This window comes from Anomaloglossus baeobatrachus, chromosome 8 (assembly GCF_048569485.1).
Source record: "Anomaloglossus baeobatrachus isolate aAnoBae1 chromosome 8, aAnoBae1.hap1, whole genome shotgun sequence".
Classification (NCBI taxonomy): domain Eukaryota; kingdom Metazoa; phylum Chordata; class Amphibia; order Anura; family Aromobatidae; genus Anomaloglossus; species Anomaloglossus baeobatrachus.
The window spans coordinates 4,242,966-4,268,342 of NC_134360.1; the positions used below are offsets into that span (position 1 = coordinate 4,242,966).

A 25,377-nucleotide genomic window follows, 5' to 3' on the forward strand; every position below is an offset into this window, starting at 1 on the left:
AGATATTCACCCTGTACACCACCATAACCATCCAGTGTAGATATTCACCCTGTACACCACCATAACCATCCAGTGTAGATATTCACCCTGTATACCACCATAACCATCCAGTGTAGATATTCACCCTGTATACCACCATAACCATCCAGTGTAGATATTCACCCTGTATACCACCATAACCATCCAGTGTAGATATTCACCCTGTATACCAACATAACCATCCAGTGTAGATATTCACCCTGTATACCACCATAACCATCCAGTGTAGATATTCACCCTGTATACCACCATAACCATCCAGTGTAGATATTCACCCTGTATACCAACATAACCATCCAGTGTAGATATTCACCCTGTATACCACCATAACCATCCAGTGTAGATATTCACCCCGTATACCACCATAACCATCCAGTGTAGATATTCACCCTGTATACCACCATAACCATCCAGTGTAGATATTCACCCTGTATACCAACATAACCATCCAGTGTAGATATTCACCCTGTATACCAACATAACCATCCAGTGTAGATATTCACCCCGTATACCACCATAACCATCCAGTGTAGATATTCACCCCGTATACCACCATAACCATCCAGTGTAGATATTCACCCTGTATACCACCATAACCATCCAGTGTAGATATTCACCCTGTATACCAACATAACCATCCAGTGTAGATATTCACCCTGTATACCAACATAACCATCCAGTGTAGATATTCACCCCGTATACCACCATAACCATCCAGTGTAGATATTCACCCTGTATACCAACATAACCATCCAGTGTAGATATTCACCCCGTATACCACCATAACCATCCAGTGTAGATATTCACCCCGTATACCACCATAACCATCCAGTGTAGATATTCACCCTGTATACCAACATAACCATCCAGTGTAGATATTCACCCCGTATACCAACATAACCATCCAGTGTAGATATTCACCCTGTATACCACCATAACCATCCAGTGTAGATATTCACCCTGTATACCAACATAACCATCCAGTGTAGATATTCACCCTGTATACCAACATAACCATCCAGTGTAGATATTCACCCCGTATACCAACATAACCATCCAGTGTAGATATTCACCCCGTATACCAACATAACCATCCAGTGTAGATATTCACCCCGTATACCAACATAACCATCCAGTGTAGATATTCACCCCGTATACCAACATAACCATCCAGTGTAGATATTCACCCTGTATACCAACATAACCATCCAGTGTAGATATTCACCCCGTATACCAACATAACCATCCAGTGTAGATATTCACCCCGTATACCAACATAACCATCCAGTGTAGATATTCACCCTGTATACCAACATAACCATCCAGTGTAGATATTCACCCCGTATACCAACATACCCATCCAGTGTAGATATTCACCCTGTATACCAACATACCCATCCAGTGTAGATATTCACCCTGTATACCACCATAACCATCCAGTGTAGATATTCACCCTGTATACCACCATAACCATCCAGTGTAGATATTCACCCTGTATACCAACATAACCCTCCAGTCTACATATTCACCCTGTATACCACCATAACCCTCCAGTGTAGATATCCACCCCGTATACCACCATAACCCTCCAGTGTAGATATCCACCCCGTATACCACCATAACCATCCAGTGTAGATATTCACCCTGTATACCACCATAACCCTCCAGTGTACATATCCACCCCATATACCAACATAACCCTCCAGTGTATTTATGCCGTGACCCCTCCGGTTTGATCGTCCCGCTTCCGTCCTGATGCAGTTTCGGGGCCTCGGGGCATGTCTTCCACCTCTTTTATCCTGTACATTATTGAGCAATCACATTTATGACATGAGGGTAATAATTATACAGGGCTCCGGAGACAATCATGAACATGGAATTTGGCGCATACTTTGGCAGTCTTGCAGTTTCAGATCGTACTTGTAATCCGCGTCCATTTGCTCGTTTCGGCAGAGGAAGGTCTTGTCTTCTAGAAGGTCTTCATATTGGGCAGCAGAAATACTTGTAAAGTCCACGGTTGCAAATGGCTTAATGTCAAAGTCATGTGAATGGTTCTCAATGCCAGCAAGCTCTACAGCGGGCATGCCGAAATTCATCCCCCAAAACGGCATCTCCGTGTCCACCATGACTGCGGCTGTGTCCTGGAAAAGAGGGAATCACCTATTAACAGGCTGTGAAAAATAGTATCATTTTGAGGTTAAAAATCGTATATAATAAAAGTGAGTACACCCCACACTTGCTCAAACAGAAGGTGGAGGAGCGCAAGATCTCTAACATCCACCAGCTGCGGGATGTCGTCACGGAGGATGAAGAGGATCCGGCGGCTCCTGTGAAGAGCTAGTACTGAAAAATAATGGCAGCCACACAAAATATTCACACCAAGGGCACAATGTGCGTCTTAGGGGTGTACTTACTTTTTTACCATCAGTTTAGACATTAATGGCTGTGTATTGAGTTACTTAGAGGACACCAAATTTGAACAGTTATACAAACTGCGCACTGACACTGCACATTGTATACAAGCTGCATACTGACACTGCACATTGTATACAAGCTGCACACTGACACTGCACATTGTATACAAGCTGCGCACTGACACTGTATATTGTATACAAGCTGCACACTGACACTGCACATTGTATACAAGCTGCGCACTGACACTGCACATTGTATACAAGCTGCAGACTGACACTGTACATTGTATCACCGGGTCAGAGCTGCACACTGACACTGCACATTGTATACAAGCTGCACACTGACACTGCACATTTTATCACCGGGTCAGAGCTGCAGTGCTGCCCCAGGAAAAGATATAATAAAATATTTACAGAAATGTGAGGGGTGTACTGACTTCTGTGATATACTGTACAGCGGGTTATCCTGTGGGTATATTTTCGGATATTATTTGCATGGAGGGACTGTTTTATAATACACATTGTCTTATACACAAATCAATCTGAGATGAAAGAAGGGGTCTTCATTCAGCCTCATCTTCAGGCCGGAGGGGAGCGCTGATAGTGACGGTGACTGGCTTTCTGCATGTCTCCCCCAACCAGTCCCCACTGTCTCCTGTCCTGAGTGGAGCCAGTAAACGCTGCTATTCTACTCACTGGTCATTGCCGCCGGTGCAGAGCGCAGCAGCCGAGATAACACAGATCATGGTATGATGAGTTCAGCTCTGTCATCTCCATTGCTGCCTTCACAGAGCGCAGCAGCTGAGATAATACAGATCATGGTATGATGAGTTCAGCTCTGCCATCTCCATTGCTGCCTTCACAGAGCGCAGCAGCTGAGATAACACAGATCATGGTATGATGAGGTCAGCTCTGTCATCTCCATTGCTGCCTTCACAGAGCGCAGCAGCTGAGATAATACAGATCATGGTATGATGAGTTCAGCTCTGTCATCTCCATTGCTGCCTTCACAGAGCGCAGCAGCTGAGATAACACAGATCATGGTATGATGAGTTCAGCTCTGTCATCTCCATCGCAGCCTTCACAGAGCGCAGCAGCTGATATAACACAGATCATGGTATGATGAGTTCGGCTCTGTCATCTCCATTGCTGCCTTCACAGAGCGCAGCAGCTGAGATAATACAGATCATGGTATGATGAGTTCAGCTCTGCCATCTCCATTGCTGCCTTCACAGAGCGCAGCAGCTGAGATAATACAGATCATGGTATGATGAGTTCAGCTCTGCCATCTCCATTGCTGCCTTCACAGAGCGCAGCAGCTGAGATAATACAGATCATGGTATGATGAGTTCAGCTCTGCCATCTCCATTGCTGCCTTCACAGAGCGCAGCAGCTGATATAATACAGATCATGGTATGATGAGTTCAGCTCTGTCATCTCCATCGCAGCCTTCACAGAGCGCAGCAGCTGAGATAATACAGATCATGGTATGATGAGTTCAGCTCTGCCATCTCCATTGCTGCCTTCACAGAGCGCAGCAGCTGAGATAATACAGATCATGGTATGATGAGTTCAGCTCTGCCATCTCCATTGCTGCCTTTGCAGAGCGCAGCAGCTGAGATAATACAGATCATGGTATGATGAGTTCAGCTCTGCCATCTTCATTGCTGCCTTTGCAGAGCGCAGCAGCTGAGATAATACAGATCATGGTATGAGGAGTTCAGCTCTGCCATCTCCATTGCTGCCTTCACAGAGCGCAGCAGCTGAGATAATACAGATCATGGTATGATGAGTTCAGCTCTGTCATCTCCATTGCTGCCTTCACAGAGCGCAGCAGCTGAGATAATACAGATCATGGTATGATGAGTTCAGCTCTGTCATCTCCATCGCAGCCTTCACAGAGCGCAGCAGCTGATATAACACAGATCATGGTATGATGAGTTCGGCTCTGTCATCTCCATTGCTGCCTTCACAGAGCGCAGCAGCTGAGATAATACAGATCATGGTATGATGAGTTCAGCTCTGTCATCTCCATCGCAGCCTTCACAGAGTGCAGCAGCTGAGATAATACAGATCATGGTATGATGAGTTCAGCTCTGTCATCTCCATCGCAGCCTTCACAGAGCGCAGCAGCTGAGATAATACAGATCATGGTATGATGAGTTCAGCTCTGTCATCTCCATTGCTGCCTTTGCAGAGCGCAGCAGCTGAGATAACACAGATCATGGTATGATGAGTTCAGCTCTGTCATCTCCATCGCTGCCTTCACAGAGCGCAGCAGCTGAGATAACACAGATCATGGTATGATGAGTTCAGCTCTGTCATCTCCATCGCAGCCTTCACAGAGCGCAGCAGCTGATATAACATAGATCATGGTATGATGAGTTCAGCTCTGTCATCTCCATTGCTGCCTTTGCAGAGCGCAGCAGCTGATATAACACAGATCATGGTATGATGAGTTCAGCTCTGCCATCTCCATTGCTGCCTTCACAGAGCGCAGCAGCTGAGATAACACAGATCATGGTATGATGAGTTCAGCTCTGTCATCTCCATTGCTGCCTTCACAGAGCGCAGCAGCTGAGATAATACAGATCATGGTATAATGAGTTCAGCTCTGTCATCTCCATCGCAGCCTTCACAGAGCGCAGCAGCTGATATAACACAGATCATGGTATGATGAGTTCAGCTCTGTCATCTCCATTGCTGCCTTCACAGAGCGCAGCAGCTGATATAATACAGATCATGGTATGATGAGTTCAGCTCTGCCATCTCCATTGCTGTCTTCACAGAGTGCAGCAGCTGATATAACACAGATCATGGTATGATGAATTCAGCTCCGCCATCTCCATTGCTGCCTTTGCAGAGCGCAGCAGCTGATATAATACAGATCATGGTATGATGAGTTCAGCTCTGTCATCTCCATTGCTGTCTTCACAGAGTGCAGCAGCTGATATAACATAGATCATGGTATGATGAGTTCAGCTCCGCCATCTCCATTGCTGCCTTTGCAGAGCGCAGCAGCTGATATAATACAGATCATGGTATGATGAGTTCAGCTCTGTCATCTCCATTGCTGCCTTCACAGAGCGCAGCAGCTGATATAATACAGATCATGGTATGATGAGTTCAGCTCTGTCATCTCCATTTCTGCCTTCACAGAGCACAGCAGCTGATATAATACAGATCATGGTATGATGAGTTCAGCTCTGTTATCTCCATTGCTGCCTTCACAGAGCACAGCAGCTGATATAATACAGATCATGGTATGATGAGTTCAGCTCTGTCATCTCCATTGCTGCCTTCACAGAGCGCAGCAGCTGATATAATACAGATCATGGTATGATGAGTTCAGCTCTGTCATCTCCATCGCAGCCTTCACAGAGCGCAGCAGCTGATATAATACAGATCATGGTATGATGAGTTCAGCTCTGTCATCTCCATTGCTGCCTTCACAGAGCGCAGCAGCTGATATAATACAGATCATGGTATGATGAGTTCAGCTCTGTCATCTCCATTTCTGCCTTCACAGAGCGCAGCAGCTGATATAATACAGATCATGGTATGATGAGTTCAGCTCTGTCATCTCCATCGCAGCCTTCACAGAGCGCAGCAGCTGAGATAATACAGATCATGGTATGATGAGTTCAGCTCTGTCATCTCCATCACAGCCTTCACAGAGCGCAGCAGCTGATATAATACAGATCATGGTATGATGAATTCAGCTCCACCATCTCCATTGCTGCCTTTGCAGAGCGCAGCAGCTGATATAATACAGATCATGGTATGATGAGTTCAGCTCTGTCATCTCCATTGCTGCCTTCACAGAGCGCAGCAGCTGAGATAATACAGATCATGGTATGATGAGTTCAGCTCTGTCATCTCCATTGCTGCCTTCACAGAGCGCAGCAGCTGAGATAATACAGATCATGGTATGATGAGTTCAGCTCTGCCATCTCCATTGCTGCCTTCACAGAGCGCAGCAGCTGAGATAATACAGATCATGGTATGATGAGTTCAGCTCTGTCATCTCCATTGCTGCCTTCACAGAGCGCAGCAGCTGAGATAATACAGATCATGGTATGATGAGTTCAGCTCTGTCATCTCCATCGCAGCCTTCACAGAGCGCAGCAGCTGATATAACACAGATCATGGTATGATGAGTTCAGCTCTGTCATCTCCATTGCTGCCTTCACAGAGCGCAGCAGCTGAGATAATACAGATCATGGTATGATGAGTTCAGCTCTGCCATCTCCATTGCTGCCTTCACAGAGCGCAGCAGCTGAGATAATACAGATCATGGTATGATGAGTTCAGCTCTGCCATCTCCATTGCTGCCTTTGCAGAGCGCAGCAGCTGAGATAATACAGATCATGGTATGATGAGTTCAGCTCTGCCATCTCCATCGCTGCCTTCACAGAGCGCAGCAGCTGAGATAATACAGATCATGGTATGATGAGTTCAGCTCTGTCATCTCCATCGCAGCCTTCACAGAGCGCAGCAGCTGATATAACACAGATCATGGTATGATGAGTTCGGCTCTGTCATCTCCATTGCTGCCTTCACAGAGCGCAGCAGCTGAGATAATACAGATCATGGTATGATGAGTTCAGCTCTGTCATCTCCATCGCAGCCTTCACAGAGCGCAGCAGCTGAGATAATACAGATCATGGTATGATGAGTTCAGCTCTGTCATCTCCATTGCTGCCTTTGCAGAGCGCAGCAGCTGAGATAACACAGATCATGGTATGATGAGTTCAGCTCTGTCATCTCCATCGCTGCCTTCACAGAGCGCAGCAGCTGAGATAACACAGATCATGGTATGATGAGTTCAGCTCTGTCATCTCCATCGCAGCCTTCACAGAGCGCAGCAGCTGATATAACATAGATCATGGTATGATGAGTTCAGCTCTGTCATCTCCATTGCTGCCTTTGCAGAGCGCAGCAGCTGATATAACACAGATCATGGTATGATGAGTTCAGCTCTGTCATCTCCATTGCTGCCTTCACAGAGTGCAGCAGCTGATATAACACAGATCATGGTATGATGAGTTCAGCTCTGTCATCTCCTTTGCTGCCTTCACAGAGCGCAGCAGCTGAGATAATACAGATCATGGTATAATGAGTTCAGCTCTGTCATCTCCATCGCAGCCTTCACAGAGCGCAGCAGCTGATATAACACAGATCATGGTATGATGAGTTCAGCTCTGTCATCTCCATTGCTGCCTTTGCAGAGCGCAGCAGCTGATATAACACAGATCATGGTATGATGAGTTCAGCTCTGTCATCTCCATTGCTGTCTTCACAGAGTGCAGCAGCTGATATAACACAGATCATGGTATGATAAATTCAGCTCCGCCATCTCCATTGCTGCCTTTGCAGAGCGCAGCAGCTGATATAATACAGATCATGGTATGATGAGTTCAGCTCTGTCATCTCCATTGCTGCCTTCACAGAGCGCAGCAGCTGATATAATACAGATCATGGTATGATGAGTTCAGCTCTGTCATCTCCATTTCTGCCTTCACAGAGCGCAGCAGCTGATATAATACAGATCATGGTATGATGAGTTCAGCTCTGTCATCTCCATTGCTGCCTTCACAGAGCGCAGCAGCTGAGATAATACAGATCATGGTATGATGAGTTCAGCTCTGTCATCTCCATCGCAGCCTTCACAGAGCGCAGCAGCTGATATAATACAGATCATGGTATGATGAGTTCAGCTCTGTCATCTCCATTGCTGCCTTCACAGATCGCAGCAGCTGATATAACACAGATCATGGTATGATGAATTCAGCTCCGCCATCTCCATTGCTGCCTTTGCAGAGCGCAGCAGCTGATATAATACAGATCATGGTATGATGAGTTCAGCTCTGTCATCTCCATTGCTGCCTTCACAGAGCGCAGCAGCTGATATAACACAGATCATGGTATGATGAGTTCAGCTCTGTCATCTCCATTGCTGCCTTCACAGAGCGCAGCAGCTGATATAATACAGATCATGGTATGATGAGTTCAGCTCTGTCATCTCCATTGCTGCCTTTGCAGAGCGCAGCAGCTGATATAATACAGATCATGGTATGATGAGTTCAGCTCTGTCATCTCCATTGCTGCCTTTGCAGAGCGCAGCAGCTGATATAACACAGATCATGGTATGATGAGTTCAGCTCTGTCATCTCCATTGCTGCCTTCACAGAGCGCAGCAGCTGAGATAATACAGATCATGGTATGATGAGGTCAGCTCTGTCATCTCCATTGCTGCCTTCACAGAGCGCAGCAGCTGATATAACACAGATCATGGTATGATGAGTTCAGCTCTGCCATCTCCATTGCTGCCTTTGCAGAGCGCAGCAGCTGATATAATACAGATCATGGTATGATGAGTTCAGCTCTGTCATCTCCATTACTGCCTTCACAGAGCGCAGCAGCTGATATAACACAGATCATGGTATGATGAGTTCAGCTCCGCCATCTCCATTGCTGCCTTTGCAGAGCGCAGCAGCTGATATAACACAGATCATGGTATGATGAATTCAGCTCTGTCATCTCCATTGCTGCCTTTGCAGAGCGCAGCAGCTGATATAATACAGATCATGGTATGATGAGGTCAGCTCTGTCATCTCCATTGCTGCCTTCACAGAGCGCAGCAGCTGAGATAATACAGATCATGGTATGATGAGTTCAGCTCTGCCATCTCCATTGCTGCCTTTGCAGAGCGCAGCAGCTGATATAATACAGATCATGGTATGATGAGTTCAGCTCTGCCATCTCCATTGCTGCCTTTGCAGAGCGCAGCAGCTGATATAATACAGATCATGGTATGATGAGGTCAGCTCTGTCATCTCCATTGCTGCCTTTGCAGAGCGCAGCAGCTGATATAATACAGATCATGGTATGATGAGTTCAGCTCTGCCATCTCCATTGCTGCCTTTGCAGAGCGCAGCAGCTGATATAATACAGATCATGGTATGATGAGTTCAGCTCTGCCATCTCCATTGCTGCCTTTGCAGAGCGCAGCAGCTGAGATAATACAGATCATGGTATGATGAGTTCAGCTCTGTCATCTCCATTGCTGCCTTCACAGAGCGCAGCAGCTGATATAACACAGATCATGGTATGATGAGTTCAGCTTCGCCATCTCCATTGCTGCCTTTGCAGAGCGCAGCAGCTGATATAATACAGATCATGGTATGATGAGTTCAGCTTCGCCATCTCCATTGCTGCCTTTGCAGAGCGCAGCAGCTGATATAATACAGATTATGGTATGATGAGTTCAGCTCTGTCATCTCCATTGCTGCCTTTGCAGAGCGCAGCAGCTGATATAACACAGATCATGGTATGATGAGTTCGGCTCTGTCATCTCCATTGCTGCCTTCACAGAGCGCAGCAGCTGATATAACACAGATCATGGTATGATGAGTTCAGCTCCGCCATCTCCATTGCTGCCTTTGCAGAGCGCAGCAGCTGATATAATACAGATCATGGTATGATGAGTTCAGCTCTGTCATCTCCATTGCTGCCTTTGCAGAGCGCAGCAGCTGATATAATACAGATTATGGTATGATGAGGTCAGCTCTGTCATCTCCATTGCTGCCTTCACAGAGCGCAGCAGCTGAGATAATACAGATCATGGTATGATGAGTTCAGCTCTGTCATCTCCATTGCTGCCTTCACAGAGCGCAGCAGCTGATATAACACAGATCATGGTATGATGAGTTCAGCTTCGCCATCTCCATTGCTGCCTTTGCAGAGCGCAGCAGCTGATATAATACAGATCATGGTATGATGAGTTCAGCTTCGCCATCTCCATTGCTGCCTTTGCAGAGCGCAGCAGCTGATATAATACAGATTATGGTATGATGAGTTCAGCTCTGCCATCTCCATTGCTGCCTTTGCAGAGCGCAGCAGCTGATATAACACAGATCATGGTATGATGAGTTCGGCTCTGTCATCTCCATTGCTGCCTTCACAGAGCGCAGCAGCTGATATAACACAGATCATGGTATGATGAGTTCAGCTCCGCCATCTCCATTGCTGCCTTTGCAGAGCGCAGCAGCTGATATAATACAGATCATGGTATGATGAGTTCAGCTCTGTCATCTCCATTGCTGCCTTTGCAGAGCGCAGCAGCTGATATAATACAGATTATGGTATGATGAGGTCAGCTCTGTCATCTCCATTGCTGCCTTCACAGAGTGCAGCAGCTGATATAACACAGATCATGGTATGATGAGTTCAGCTGCGCCATCTCCATTGCTGCCTTTGCAGAGCGCAGCAGCTGATATAATACAGATCATGGTATGATGAGTTCAGCTCTGTCATCTCCATTGCTGCCTTTGCAGAGCGCAGCAGCCAATGAGAAACTCGTTCTGAATTCTGTGCTCTGCATAGCAGCGTCTGACAATGACTGAAGAGAGCTCAGGGTTCGGTTTAAAGCTACATAAAAAATAACCCTTTTATGTAAAAAACTACATTCTAAAAATGTGTAAGTTATTATTTTTTACATTTTATGATTTTTAAAATATAATGAAAAATTAGAGAGTGAAAGGGCAAATTGTAATCAATACTAATATCAACACCAGTGGATGTGGGCTGAATGCCGGACCGGGGGAGGGGGCGCTAATGGACCCGGGTTAGGGGGGTGGAAAGTTCTTGCCTTTCCTTGGGTGCTGCATCCCATCCAACACCCCTGGCAGGGGCCTACATTTAAATCATGGGGCCTCATTTTAGAGGATCTAATTGTCCCCCCCCAAATGACAATTTGTCTAGGTCACATAAGAGCACACTTCACAACTTTCCAGCCCATTCTCCTCCCATTGAAACCCCTAGATTGCCCTTTCATTGCAGCCAAAAAGTATGATGCCAACAATAGTGCCCCCAAACACAGTATGATCCCCCACAGTGAATTACCCTCCATGCACAGTCTGATGGCCCTGCTGTACCCCTCTCAACTTCCCCAGCAAGGTATCCCCCCGCTGTGACCCCCTCCATGCAGCACAATGGGGTTCATACAGTATAATGGCCCCCGCGATGCCGGTACCGGGGATAATGCCATGCCGCCCCTGGTTGTCCACTGGCAGGGGCGTACATAGAAATCAGCCACAGTCTGATGGCCCTGCTGTACCCCTCTCAACTACCCCAGCAAGGTATCCCCCCGCTGTGACCCCCTCCATGCAGCACAATGGGGTTCATACAGTATAATGGCCCCCACGATGCCGGTACCGGGGATAATGCCATGCCGCCCCCGGTTGGCCACTGGCAGGGGCGTACATAGAAATCAGCCACAGTCTGATGGCCCTGCTGTACCCCTCTCAACTACCCCAGCAAGGTATCCCCCCGCTGTGACCCCCTCCATGCAGCACAATGGGGTTCATACAGTATAATGGCCCCGCAATGCCAGTACAGGGGATAATTCCATGCCGCCCCCGGCTGGCCACTGGCTTTGTGCAATCGGCTTATGGTCAAGAGCAGATCTCCTTGAAGTCGGCCCCGAACTACAACTTTACAAGTTTTCAGTAAATAGAATCTCTATAAAATTGACTGTTGCAAAGTAAAGTGTGAAGCAACGACATCAGAGGAGGACGCGTAATTAATGATGTTTGTAAAGGGAGGACCGCGACCAAGACGGATTTCTTCATATCCACGATTTCCTTCCTTTCTACTCCAGAGTGTAATATCCAACATGTGTCATCTGATAACAGGGTAACAGGGTGCAAAACCGCCGATTATTCTACAGTTACAGGAGTGGACGGTGGCTCAGTGGTTAGCACTGTACGCTGGCTCAGTGGTTAGCACTGTATGCTGGCTCAGTGGTTAGCATTGTATGCTGGCTCAGTGGTTAGCACTCAGTAGTTAGCGCTGTAAGAGGCTCACTGGTTAGTACTCAGTGGTTAGTACTGTATGGTGGCTCAGTGGTTAGCACTATGATGGCTCAGTGGGTAGAAATTAGTAGTCAGCACTGTATGGTGGCTGAGTGGTCAGCACTCAGTAGTTGGGACTGTATAGTGGCTCTGTGGATAGCACAGTGGTTAGCAGTCTATGGTGGCTCAGTGGTTAGAACACTGTGTAAGTGGTTAGCACTCTATGGTGACTCAGTGGTTAGCAGCACAGTGGCTCAGTGGTTAGTACTGCAGTGTTGCAGCACTGGGGTCCTGGGTTCAAATCCCACCAAGGACAACATCTGCCAGTAATTTGCATCTTCTCCCCGTGTTGTGGGTTTCCTCTGGACTCTCCAGTTTCCTCCCAAAATCCAGAGACTCATAGGCAATGTAGATTGTGAACCCTGATGGGGACAGCGAGGATCACGTCTGTAAAGCGCTGCGGAATATGATGGCGCCATATAAGCAATGCATCATTTATAAATAAAATTACAACTTATCATGTAACCACATGATTGCTGAGATCGCACTGATCTGTGGGGTCCGAGCGGTGCAATCCCCGGCGGTCAGACACTTATCAGCACCGCTCTGGTTAGGTAGTAAGTTGTGAATGTGAGACGACCCCTTTGGTGATACAATGTGCACAGTTTGCCCCCAGCTGCCATGAACAGAAATCCAGCGCTAATAATGAGGGAAGGAGCTCCGTAAATGTGGCCGATTACCATGAAGCATCACTGGGTACCACATCGTATGATATAGAAGACACCTATACTGGTGGCCGGGCCGGAGCATGAGCAATCAAGGATCATACATATAATGAACCTGCTACGCCACACTAAGGTCACATATATTTACAGTTAGGTCCAGAAATATTTGGACAGTGACACAAGTTTTCTTATTTTAGCTGTTTACAAAAACATGTTCAGAAATACAATTCTATACATAATATGGGCTGAAAGTGCACACTCCCAGCTGCAATATGAGAGTTTTCACATCCAAATCGGAGAAAGGGTTTAGGAATCATAGCTCTGTAATGCATAGCCTCCTCTTTTTCAAGGGACCAAAAGTAATTGGACAAGGGACTCTAAGGGCTGCAATTAACTCTGAAGGCGTCTCCCTCGTTAACCTGTAATCAATGAAGTAGTTAAAAGGTCTGGGGTTGATTACAGGTGTGTGGTTTTGCATTTGGAAGCTGTTGCTGTGACCAGACAACATGCGGTCTAAGGAACTCTCAATTGAGGTGAAGCAGAACATCCTGAGGCTGAAAAAAAAGAAAAAATCCATCAGAGAGATAGCAGACATGCTTGGAGTAGCAAAATCAACAGTCGGGTACATTCTGAGAAAAAAGGAATTGACTGGTGAGCTTGGGAACTCAAAAAGGCCTGGGCGTCCACGGATGACAACAGTGGTGGATGATCGCCGCATACTTTCTTTGGTGAAGAAGAACCCGTTCACAACATCAACTGAAGTCCAGAACACTCTCAGTGAAGTAGGTGTATCTGTCTCTAAGTCACCAGTAAAGAGAAGACTCCATGAAAGTAAATACAAAGGGTTCACATCTAGATGCAAACCATTCATCAATTCCTAAAATAGACAGGCCAGAGTTACATTTGCTGAAAAACACCTCATGAAGCCAGCTCAGTTCTGGAAAAGTATTCTATGGACAGATGAGACAAAGATCAACCTGTACCAGAATGATGGGAAGAAAAAAGTTTGGAGAAGAAAGGGAACGGCACATGATCCAAGGCACACCACATCCTCTGTAAAACATGGTGGAGGCAACGTGATGGCATGGGCATGCATGGCTTTCAATGGCACTGGGTCACTTGTGTTTATTGATGACATCACAGCAGACAAGAGTAGCCGGATGAATTCTGAAGTGTACCGGGATATACTTTCAGCCCAGATTCAGCCAAATGCCGCAAAGTTGATCGGACTTCTTAGTACAGATGGACAATGACCCCAAGCATACAGCCAAAGCTACCCAGGAGTTCATGAGTGCAAAAAAGTGGAACCTTCTGCAATGGCCAAGTCAATCACCAGATCTTAACCCAATTGAGCATGCATTTCACTTGCTCAAATCCAGACTTAAGACGGAAAGACCCACAAACAAGCAAGACCTGAAGGCTGCGGCTGTAAAGGCCTGGCAAAGCATTAAGAAGGAGGAAACCCAGCGTTTGGTGATGTCCATGGGTTCCAGACTTAAGGCAGTGATTGCCTCCAAAGGATTCGCAACAAAATATTAAAAATAAAAATATTTTGTTTGGGTTTGGTTTATTTGTCCAATTACTTTTGACCTCCTAAAATGTGGAGTGTTTGTAAAGAAATGTGACAATTCCTACAATTTCTATCAGATATTTTTGTTCAAACCTTCAAATTAAACGTTACAATCTGCACTTGAATTCTGTTGTAGAGGTTTCATTTCAAATCCAATGTGGTGGCATGCAGAGCCCAACTCGCCAAAATTGTGTCACTGTCCAAATATTTCTGGACCTAACTGTATATACTAGCCGTAGTAGCTGGCGTTGCCTGGGATAGTAATTGTGTCATTCCCTGTCTCTGTCTGTCTGGCTCTCTCTATCCTCCTCTCCATCGACATCTTATTACCTCACACATAAGCTTCTTATACTAACAATGGCCTTCGTTGCCTATAACAACCAATCACAGCTGCTATTAATGTCCTGTAGCTCCCAGCTCCATTGACTTTAATGGAGGCAGGTTTTCTGGAGAATAACTAAAGCACAGGGTTACATTTTCCCCCGAAAACATAGTCTATGATGTTCCCTGAGTCACATGAGGCGTCTGTGCAAAATATTGTGATTATAAATGCGACTGTGTGGATTCCTTTAGCAGACATACATACATACATACATACATACATACTGTATATATATATATATATATATATATATATATACACATTGTATATACACATACATACACATATATACTCAGCTTTATATATTAGATATACTCATCATGTCAACTAAACAGACAAATCAAGGTCCCGACCATGGAGACGGCAATGATGGAACGTATCAAATGGGTGAAAGAGTAGAACAAACGGGACTCAGAACTGTTCAGTACCAATTAGTAATGAGAAATCTTGTAATCACCTCTATAGTGTCTTTATTTTGCAATCAAGAGGCAGATTGTGCAATGACCCTCGGGCTGAGCCCCTCCGAGACTGACAGAGGCAGCATATTAGCCTCAGGCTGAGCCCCTCTGTGACTGACAGAGGCAGCATATTAGCCTCAGGCTGAGCCCCTCCGTTACTGACAGAGGCAGCATATTAGCCTCAGCTTGAGCCCCTCCGTGACTGACAGAGGCAGCATATTAGCCTCAGGCTGAGCCCCTCCGTTACTGACAGAGGCAGCATATTAGCCTCAGGCTGAGCCCCTCCGAGACTGACAGAGGCAGCATATTAGCCTCAGGCTGAGCCCCTCCGTTACTGACAGAGGCAGCATATTAGCCTCAGGCTGAGCCCCTCCGAGACTGACAGAGGCAGCATATTACCCTCAGGCTGAGCCCCTCTGTGACTAACAGAGGCAGCATATTAGCCTCAGGCTGAGCCCCTCCGTTACTGACAGAGGCAGCATATTAGCCTCAGGCTGAGCCCCTCCGTGACTGACAGAGGCAGCATATTAGCCTCAGGCTGAGCCCCTCCGTTACTGACAGAGGCAGCATATTAGCCTCAGGCTGAGCCCCTCTGTGACTAACAGAGGCAGCATATTAGCCTCAGGCTGAGCCCCTCTGTGACTGACAGAGGCAGCATATTAGCCTCAGCTTGAGCCCCTCCGTGACTGACAGAGGCAGCATATTAGCCTCAGGCTGAGCCCCTCTGTGACTGACAGAGGCAGCATATTAGCCTCAGGCTGAGCCCCTCCATGACTGACAGAGGCAGCATATTAGCCTCAGGCTGAGCCCCTCTGTGACTAACAGAGGCAGCATATTAGCCTCAGGCTGAGCCCCTCTGTGACTGACAGAGGCAGCATATTAGCCTCAGCTTGAGCCCCTCCGTGACTGACAGAGGCAGCATATTAGCCTCAGGCTGAGCCCCTCTGTGACTGCCGGGGCAGCATATTAGCCTCAGGCTGAGCCCCTCTGTGACTGACAGAGGCAGCATATTAGCCTCAGGCTGAGCCCCTCTGTGACTGACAGAGGCAGCATATTAGCCGCAGCTTGAGCCCCTCCGTGACTGACAGAGGCAGCATATTAGCCTCAGGCTGAGCCCCTCCGTTACTGACAGAGGCAGCATATTAGCCTCAGGCTGAGCCCCTCTGTGACTGACAGAGGCAGCATATTAGCCTCAGGCTGAGCCCCTCCGTGACTGACAGAGGCAGCATATTAGCCTCAGCTTGAGCCCCTCTGTGACTGCCGGAGGCAGCATATTAGCCTCAGGCTGAGCCCCTCTGTGACTGCCAGGGCAGCATATTAGCCTCGGGCTGAGCCCCTCCATGACTGACAGAGGCAGCATATTACCCTCAGGCTGAGCCCCTCCGTGACTGCAGGGGGCAGCATATTAGCCTCAGGCTGAGCCCCTCCGTTACTGACAGAGGCAGCATATTAGCCTCAGCTTGAGCCCCTCCGTGACTGCCGGGGGCAGCATATTAGCGCGTATGTCCATCTCTGCCCTACAACTGCCCATAGAGAGAGACTTTTTCCAGCAGATTGTGGCAATTCTGCGTCTGTGGCTAACGCCATATAATGTGGCCATAACGTGGTCCAGTAATCGGTCCACTGTCCCAGCGATCAGCGACCGGCACTCCGTGCAGCAAGAGCCGGACCCTCCAATCTCTCTACAATCCCAGCTTGTCCGTATGTTGCAACCCAACCTAGGAGAAAGCTGATATGTTTCTTAATTGCTCCCTGTAATATTGTATCGAGTTGTAATTCTGCAATGACATCTGTGGTGCAGGCGGCGAGTCACGAGCCACGGGGCTAAAGAGCCACACGGGACTATGGAGCCACTGACAGGGCAAAATTAGCACAAGATCAGAGACGTAACGTGAAGATTCTGCGTCTCAAGGCAAAATCTGTGAAGGGATCCCCTAGATAGCCTGTAGCAATCATCACATGGCTCTGCGGCCCCTTCACCTGCCCCTCTGGCCTGGGACGGCCTCATGGACCCCCGGCTGCTCACAGCATAAGACACTGTCTACATTCTACACGAGCATGGTAATACTGGAGTGAAAAGTCCCTGGACACACTATGACTGGCATGTTGGTAAGAAGGAGGGCAGCCACACATCGAGGTGCCCTGCAATCATGGGGCCCTCGTCACTGAAGCGTATGGGATTTATCTCATTTCAGCCAATGATTCTCATTAAAGAAAGCAGCTAAGTATGGATTCTTACTGGGGCAGAATTGAAGCAAATGCTGATTGCACCGCCATGAGGGTGAGTGGGTGGTGGAGGCCTCTAGTCCGGCGGTGGTCCGGCTACCAGCAGACATATACCCGTGTTGGGACATCTTGTATTTTAGTATAATTGGCAATCTGTGACAAGTCCTGTCACCAAGCGATTCCCAGAACTCTGGAGAACGATCCAGAAGCTGCTCCCGAGAATTTCACTTGAGCAGAAACAACCACCGCGTTCCTCGGTCCGGTGACTCACGGACACTGGCATCCGACACCGGAGAGTTCAGCGCCAATGCAACAGAAAATACAGATTTCAGCATCAAATCTGAAGTGGTCATTGGACAAAAATTCCACAAAAACTGATAAACAGCTGTGGTTAAGGCTTCATCATAACCTCTGTCCCCATTGGAAAGCTAACAAATCTAATTTTGGACAGCGGGTATTTGTTATTATCAGATACAATATGACTGATACAAGGAGAAATCCGGATGAGTAATTGATCTGGTTGCGTGGCGGTGGTCAGTGTAAAGACCAGAGATGTGGAGACCACTCCAGACACCAGGGGACTTTTATCCCAATTAGAACACAGAGGGAGATGTTCCCCTTATAGACCTTCCCCGTATAGACCTTCCCCTTGCAGACCTTCCCCTTATAGACCTGCCACTTATAGACCTTCCCCGTATAGACGTTCTCCGTATAGACTTTCCCCTTATAGACCTTCCCCTTACAGACCATCCCCATATAGACCTTCCACTTATAAACCTTCCCCGTATAGACCTTCCCCGCATAGACCTCCCTCTTATAGACCTTCCCCGTATAGATCTCCCTCTTATAGACCTTCCCCTTATAGACCTTCCATTTATAGACCTTCCCCGTATAGACCTCCCTTTTATGGACCTTCCCCGTATAGACCTCCCTCTTATAGACCTTCCCCATATAGACCTTCCCTGTATAGACCTTCCCCTTATAGACCTTCCATTTATAGACCTTCCCCGTATAGACCTCCCTTTTATGGACCTTCCCCGTATAGACCTCCCTCTTATAGACCTTCCCCATATAGACCTTCCCTGTATAGACCTTCCCCTTATAGACCTTCCATTTATTGACCTTCCCCGTATAGACCACCCTCTTATAGACCTTCCCCGTATAGACCTCCCTTTTATAGACCTTCCCCGTATAGACCTCCCTTTTATAGACCTTCCCCGTATAGACCTCCCTCTTATAGACCTTCCCCGTATAGACCTCCCTCTTATAGACCTTCCATTTATTGACCTTCCCTGTATAGACCTCCCTTTTATAGACCTTCCCCGTATAGACCTCCCTCTTATAGACCTTCCATTTATAGACCTTCCCCGTATAGACCTCCCTCCTATAGACCTTCCCCGTATAGACCTCCCTCTTATAGACCTTCCATTTATTGACCTTCCCCGTATAGACCACCCTCTTATAGACCTTCCCCGTATAGACCTCCCTCTTATAGACCTTCCATTTATAGACCTTCCCCATATAGACCTCCCTCCTATAGACCTTCCCCGTATAGACCTCCCTCTTATAGACCTTCCATTTATTGACCTTCCCCGTATAGACCACCCTCTTATAGACCTTCCCCGTATAGACCTCCCTCTTATAGACCTTCCATTTATAGACCTTCCCCGTATAGACCTCCCTCTTATAGACCTTCCATTTATTGACCTTCCCCGTATAGACCACCCTCTTATAGACCTTCCCCGTATAGACCTCCCTCTTATAGACCTTCCATTTATAGACCTCCCTCTTATAGACCTTCCCCCATGTATTTGTAACTGTCGGGTCGTCCAGTGCTTTTTTCCTGATGGCCGATCCTTAGGATGGGTGATTGCTATCAGTGTGGTTGGGGTGCGGCGCCCCGTGAATTCGCTGTTCTTGCGCCAGCAGCTGTGTAGTGGCCACAGCCGAGGACGGCACATCTGCCCCGATTTATGAGATCTGCTACGACCCCCTTACAGGTTTCGGAGTTGAGCTCTGCAGACGATCACATCAGGGGCGGCTGCTGCTCTCCCTCCGATCTGATCACGGCTTCGGCTATCAGTAGAAAAGTCCTGGACAACATTTATTACTAAGTTGCTTATTTTCATGTGCAGCACTGATTTATGACATAAAAATGACGATTACTCTTTAAATGAACCACAAAGTTTCAAGAGCAACAAAATTGTCACTTTTCTTTCCTTCTATCTTTTCTCATATTATAACCACCTGCAGCCGCGGTGTAAAGCATCGCCATATAGTCACATCACCGGAGGCATGTGCCGAGAGTCTGAGACGTGCAGCCGCGGTGTGAAGCATCGCCATATAGTCACATCACCGGAGGCATGTGCCGAGAGTCTGAGATGTGCAGCCGCGGTGTGAAGCATCTCCATATAGTCACATCACCGGAGGCATGTGCCGAGAGTCTGAGATGTGCAGCTGCAGTGTGAAGCATCGCCATATAGTCACACCACCGCAGGCATGTGCCGAGAGTCTGGGATGTGCAGCTGCAGTGTGAAGCATCGCCATATAGTCACATCACCGCAGGCATGTGCCGAGAGTCTGAGACCTTCAGCCGCGGTGTGAAGCATCTCCATATAGTCACATCACCGGAGGCATGTGCCGAGAGTCTGAGATGTGCAGCCGCGGTGTGAAGCATCTCCATATAGTCACACCACCGCAGGCATGTGCCGAGAGTCTGAGACCTGCAGCCGCGGTGTGAAGCATCGCCATATAGTCACATCACCGGAGGCATGTGCCGAGAGTCTGAGACGTGCAGCCGCGGTGTGAAGCATCGCCATATAGTCACATCACCGGAAGCATGTGCCGAGAGTCTGAGATGTGCAGCCGTGGTGTAAAGCATCGCCATATAGTCACATCACCGGAGGCATGTGCCGAGAGTCTGAGATGTGCAGCCGTGGTGTAAAGCATCGCCATATAGTCACATCACCGGAGGCATGTGCCGAGAGTCTGAGATGTGCAGCCGCGGTGTAAAGCATCGCCATAAAAGTCACATCACCGGAGGCATGTGCCGAGAGTCTGAGATGTGCAGCCGTGGTGTAAAGCATCGCCATATAGTCCCATCACCGGAGGCATGTGCCGAGAGTCTGAGATGTGCAGCTGCAGTGTGAAGCATCGCTATATAGTCACATCACCGGAGGCATGTGCCGAGAGTCTGAGATGTGCAGCTGCAGTGTGAAGCATCTCCATATAGTCACATCACCGGAGGCATGTGCCGAGAGTCTGAGATGTGCAGCTGCAGTGTGAAGCATCGCCATATAGTCACATCACCGCAGGCATGTGCCGAGAGCCTGAGACGTGCAGCCGCGGTGTGAAGCATCTCCATATAGTCACATCACCGGAGGCATGTGCCGAGAGTCTGAGACGTGCAGCCGTGGTGTGAAGCATCTCCATATAGTCACATCACCGGAGGCATGTGCCGAGAGCCTGAGACGTGCAGCCGCGGTGTGAAGCATCTCCATATAGTCACATCACCGGAGGCATGTGCCGAGAGTCTGAGACGTGCAGCCGCGGTGTGAAGCATCTCCATATAGTCACATCACCGGAGGCATGTGCCGAGAGTCTGAGACGTGCAGCCGCGGTGTGAAGCATTGTCATATAGTCACATCACCAGAGGCATGTGCCGAGAGCCTGAGACGTGCTGCCGCAGTGTGAAGCATCGCCATATAGTCACACCACCAGAGGCATGTGCCGAGAACCTGAGACGTGCAGCCGCGGTGTGAAGCATCGTCATATAGTCACATCACTGGAGGCATCTGCTGAGACCCTGAGACGCGCAGCCGCGGTGTGAAGCATCTCCATATAGTCACATCACCGGAGGCATGTGCCGAGAGTCTGAGACGTGCAGCCGTGGTGTGAAGCATCGCCATATAGTCACATCACCGGAGGCATGTGCCGAGAGTCTGAGACGTGCAGCCGCGGTGTGAAGCATCTCCATATAGTCACATCACCGGAGGCATGTGCCGAGAGTCTGAGACGTGCAGCCGTGGTGTGAAGCATCGCCATATAGTCACATCACTGGAGGCATCTGCTGAGACCCTGAGACGCGCAGCCGCGGTGTGAAGCATCGTCATATAGTCACATCACCGGAGGCATGTGCCGAGAGTCTGAGATGTGCAGCCGCGGTGTAAAGCATCGTCATATAGTCACATCACTGGAGGCATCTGCTGAGACCCTGAGACGCGCAGCCGCGGTGTGAAGCATCGCCATATAGTCACATCACCGGAGGCATGTGCCGAGAGTCTGAGATGTGCAGCTGCAGTGTGAAGCATCCCCATATAGTCACATCACCGGAGGCATGTGCCGAGAGTCTGAGATGTGCAGCCGTGGTGTGAAGCATCACCATATAGTCACACCACCGCAGGCATGTGCCGAGAGTCTGAGATGTGCAGCTGCAGTGTGAAGCATCGCCATATAGTCACATCACCGGAGGCATGTGCCGAGAGTCTGAGATGTGCAGCTGCAGTGTGAAGCATCGCTATATAGTCACATCACCGAAGGCATGTGCCGAGAGCCTGAGACGTGCAGCCGTGGTGTGAAGCATCACCATATAGTCACACCACCGCAGGCATGTGCCAAGAGTCTGAGATGTGCAGCTGCAGTGTGAAGCATCGCCATATAGTCATATCACCGGAGGCATGTGCCGAGAGTCTGAGATGTGTAGCTGCAGTGTGAAGCATCGCCATATAGTCACACCACCGGAGGCATGTGCCGAGAGTCTGAGACATGCAGCCGTGGTGTGAAGCATCACCATATAGTCACACCACCGCAGGCATGTGCCAAGAGTCTGAGATGTGCAGCTGCAGTGTGAAGCATCGCCATATAGTCACACCACCGAAGGCATGTGCCGAGAGTCTGAGATGTGCAGCTGCAGCGTGAAGCATCGCCATATAGTCACATCACCGGAGGCATGTGCCGAGAGCCTGAGACGTGCAGTCGAGGTATGAAGCATCTCCATATAGTCACACCACCAGAGGCATGTGTCGAGAGCCTGAGACGTGCAGCCGCGGTGTGAAGCTTCGCCATATAGTCATATCACCGGAGGCATGTGCCGAGAGCCTGAGACGTGTAGCCGCAGTGTGAAGCATCGCTATATAGTCACACCACTGGAGGCAGGAGTCTGCGTGTGTGGGGATCGGTGGGATCAGCTGTCGGCGGCTCTGTAGAATATTACACTGAGGAGTCTGCGTGTGCGGGGATCGGTGGGATCAGCTGTCGGCGGCTCTGTAGAATATTACACTGAGGAGTCTGCGTGTGCGGGGATCGGTGGGATCAGCTGTCGGCGGCTCTGTAGAATATTACACTGAGGAGTCTGCGTGTGCGGGGATCGGTGGGATCAGCTGTCGGCGGCTCTGTAGAATATTACACTGAGGAGTCTGCGTGTGCGGGGATCGGTGGGATCAGCTGTCGGCGGCTCTGTAGAATATTACACTGAGGAGTCTGCGTGTGCGGGGATCGGTGGGATCAGCTGTCGGCGGCTCTGTAGAATATTACACTGAGGAGTCTGCGTGTGCGGGGATCGGTGGGATCAGCTGTCGGCGGCTCTGTAGAATATTACACTGAGGAGTCTGCGTGTGCGGGGATCGTGGGATCAGCTGTCGGCGGCTCTGAGGTTTCACCCGTCTTATGTCACATTGTGTCACCAGCCGCGTCTGATTGGATTTTTCGCTGACTCTTCAAACCGCCGTCCATTTGTTGAGCAAGTTTCTTTTTGTGGTTAAGAGCGATGTTGCTTTCTTCAGCATCATCATGTCAACAACACAATGTATCTGCAGTGAGTGCAATCACAGAGTAAACTGCGCACACTGTCTGCAATCACAGAGTAAACTGCGCACACTGTCTGCAATAAAAGTAAACTGCGCACACTGTCTGCAATCACAGAGTAAACTGCGCACACTGTCTGCAATCACAGAGTAAACTGCGCACACTGTCTGCAATCACAGAGTAAACTGCGCACACTGTCTGCAATCACAGAGTAACTGCGAACACTGTCTGCAATCACAGAGTAACTGCGCACACTGTCTGCAATCACAGAATAAACTGCGCACACTGTCTGCAATCACAGAATAAACTGCGCACACTGTCTGCAATCACAGAGTAACTGCGCACACTGTCTGCAATCACAGAGTAACTGTGAACACTGTCTGCAATCACAGAGTAACTGCGCACACTGTCTGCAATCACAGAGTAACTGCGCACACTGTCTGCAATCACAGAATAAACTGCGCACACTGTCTGCAATCACAGAATAAACTGCGCACACTGTCTGCAATCACAGAGTAACTGCGCACACTGTCTGCAATCACAGAGTAACTGCGCACACTGTCTGCAATCACAGAGTAACTGCGCACACTGTCTGCTAACAGATAACTGACACTTCTCCTCTATTAATTTGGCATCTTGCCTAGATATGTAGTAGCTGCACATGAGTTGCACACTGGCCGCTTTCCCAGTGCGCCTATACGTGCTCATTCATGTCTTCACACAAACTCCGTAACCCTGATTATTGTATATGCCAGGACTTTTCGCATCCAGCAATGCAGCCGGATCATGGCCATCAGCGGGCGCTTACAGTTTGCCTATAGCATGGGACAACTTGTGTTGTAAACTTACAGCAAAGTTTAGAAATGATACTCTGGAGCTGCATTCATAATTCAGCTTGTCACTGGAAGAATTAGACAACCATAACGTAACAGAAAGCTGAGATTCTAGAAGTTACCGGCAATAACTTACATCTTGTGTAAAGAAAAAAGTCACCACAAGTTTCCAGCACCGGCCTCTATGCACACCGACAGCGGCAAATAATGCAAGATTTCAGCTCTGGAGCACGGAGAATTGTAAATGCAGTTCTGGACAGGCTGTAACTCAGGATGTAACTCTGTATTCTATAGTCTTAACATAGACCTGTCAGTGCAGGGGAGCGCGGAGGGGGGACGCTTTCGGGTACGGGCCCAGGACTACACCGTGTGCAGAATTATTAGGCAAGTTGTATTTTAGAGGATTTTTTTATTATTGATCACCAGCTATGTTCCCAATCACCCAAAAGACTCATAGATATCAAAGCTTAATATTTTGGCAGTTGAAGGGTTTTTAGGATTTGGCTATCTTAGGAGGATCTGTTTGTGCAGGTGACTATTAGGCTATGTGCCCACGCTGCGGAAAATGCGCGGATTTCTCGAAAATCTGCAGCAGCGGCACTTCCCAGCCATTTCTATGGCATTTTGGAAATGCTGTGCCCATGCTGCGGATTTTTCCGCGGCGGATTTGGTGCGGATTTTGATCCGGAAAAATCTGCAACATGTCAATTATTGTTGCGGATTTTGATCCGGATTTTGGCTTGAGAATTGGGGAAAAAAATCTGCACCAAAATCCGCGGTAATTCCGCGGTAAATGCGCGGCAAATCCGCACCTTTGAAAAGGTGCGAATTTTGCGGGAAAGGCGCGGATTTTCATGCAGAAAAATCCGCAGCAACATTCTACCGTGGACACATAGCCTTACTGTGCAGAATTATTAGGCAACTTAAACACCAAATCTATTCCCATCACTTGTTTATTGTCACCAGGAAACCAATATAACTGCACAACATAGAAATAAACATTCCTGACATGCAAAAACAAAACCCAAAAATGAGTGCCCAATATCGCCCCCTTTCCTTCTGATGACGCTC

At 48.3% G+C, this 25,377-nt stretch overlaps 1 protein-coding gene across 1 annotated transcript in view; it reads right to left on the reverse strand.

Moving 5' to 3' along the window:
• The window catches only part of PPARG (peroxisome proliferator activated receptor gamma), a 119,506-nt gene that overhangs the window by 52,585 nt on the left and 41,544 nt on the right, over positions 1-25,377 (reverse strand). The window contains exon 2 of the mRNA XM_075320639.1: positions 1,931-2,180. Within this exon, the coding sequence (XP_075176754.1) occupies positions 1,931-2,165 (235 nt within the window). The 5' untranslated portion in view covers positions 2,166-2,180. The remainder of the gene's footprint in view (positions 1-1,930; positions 2,181-25,377) is intronic.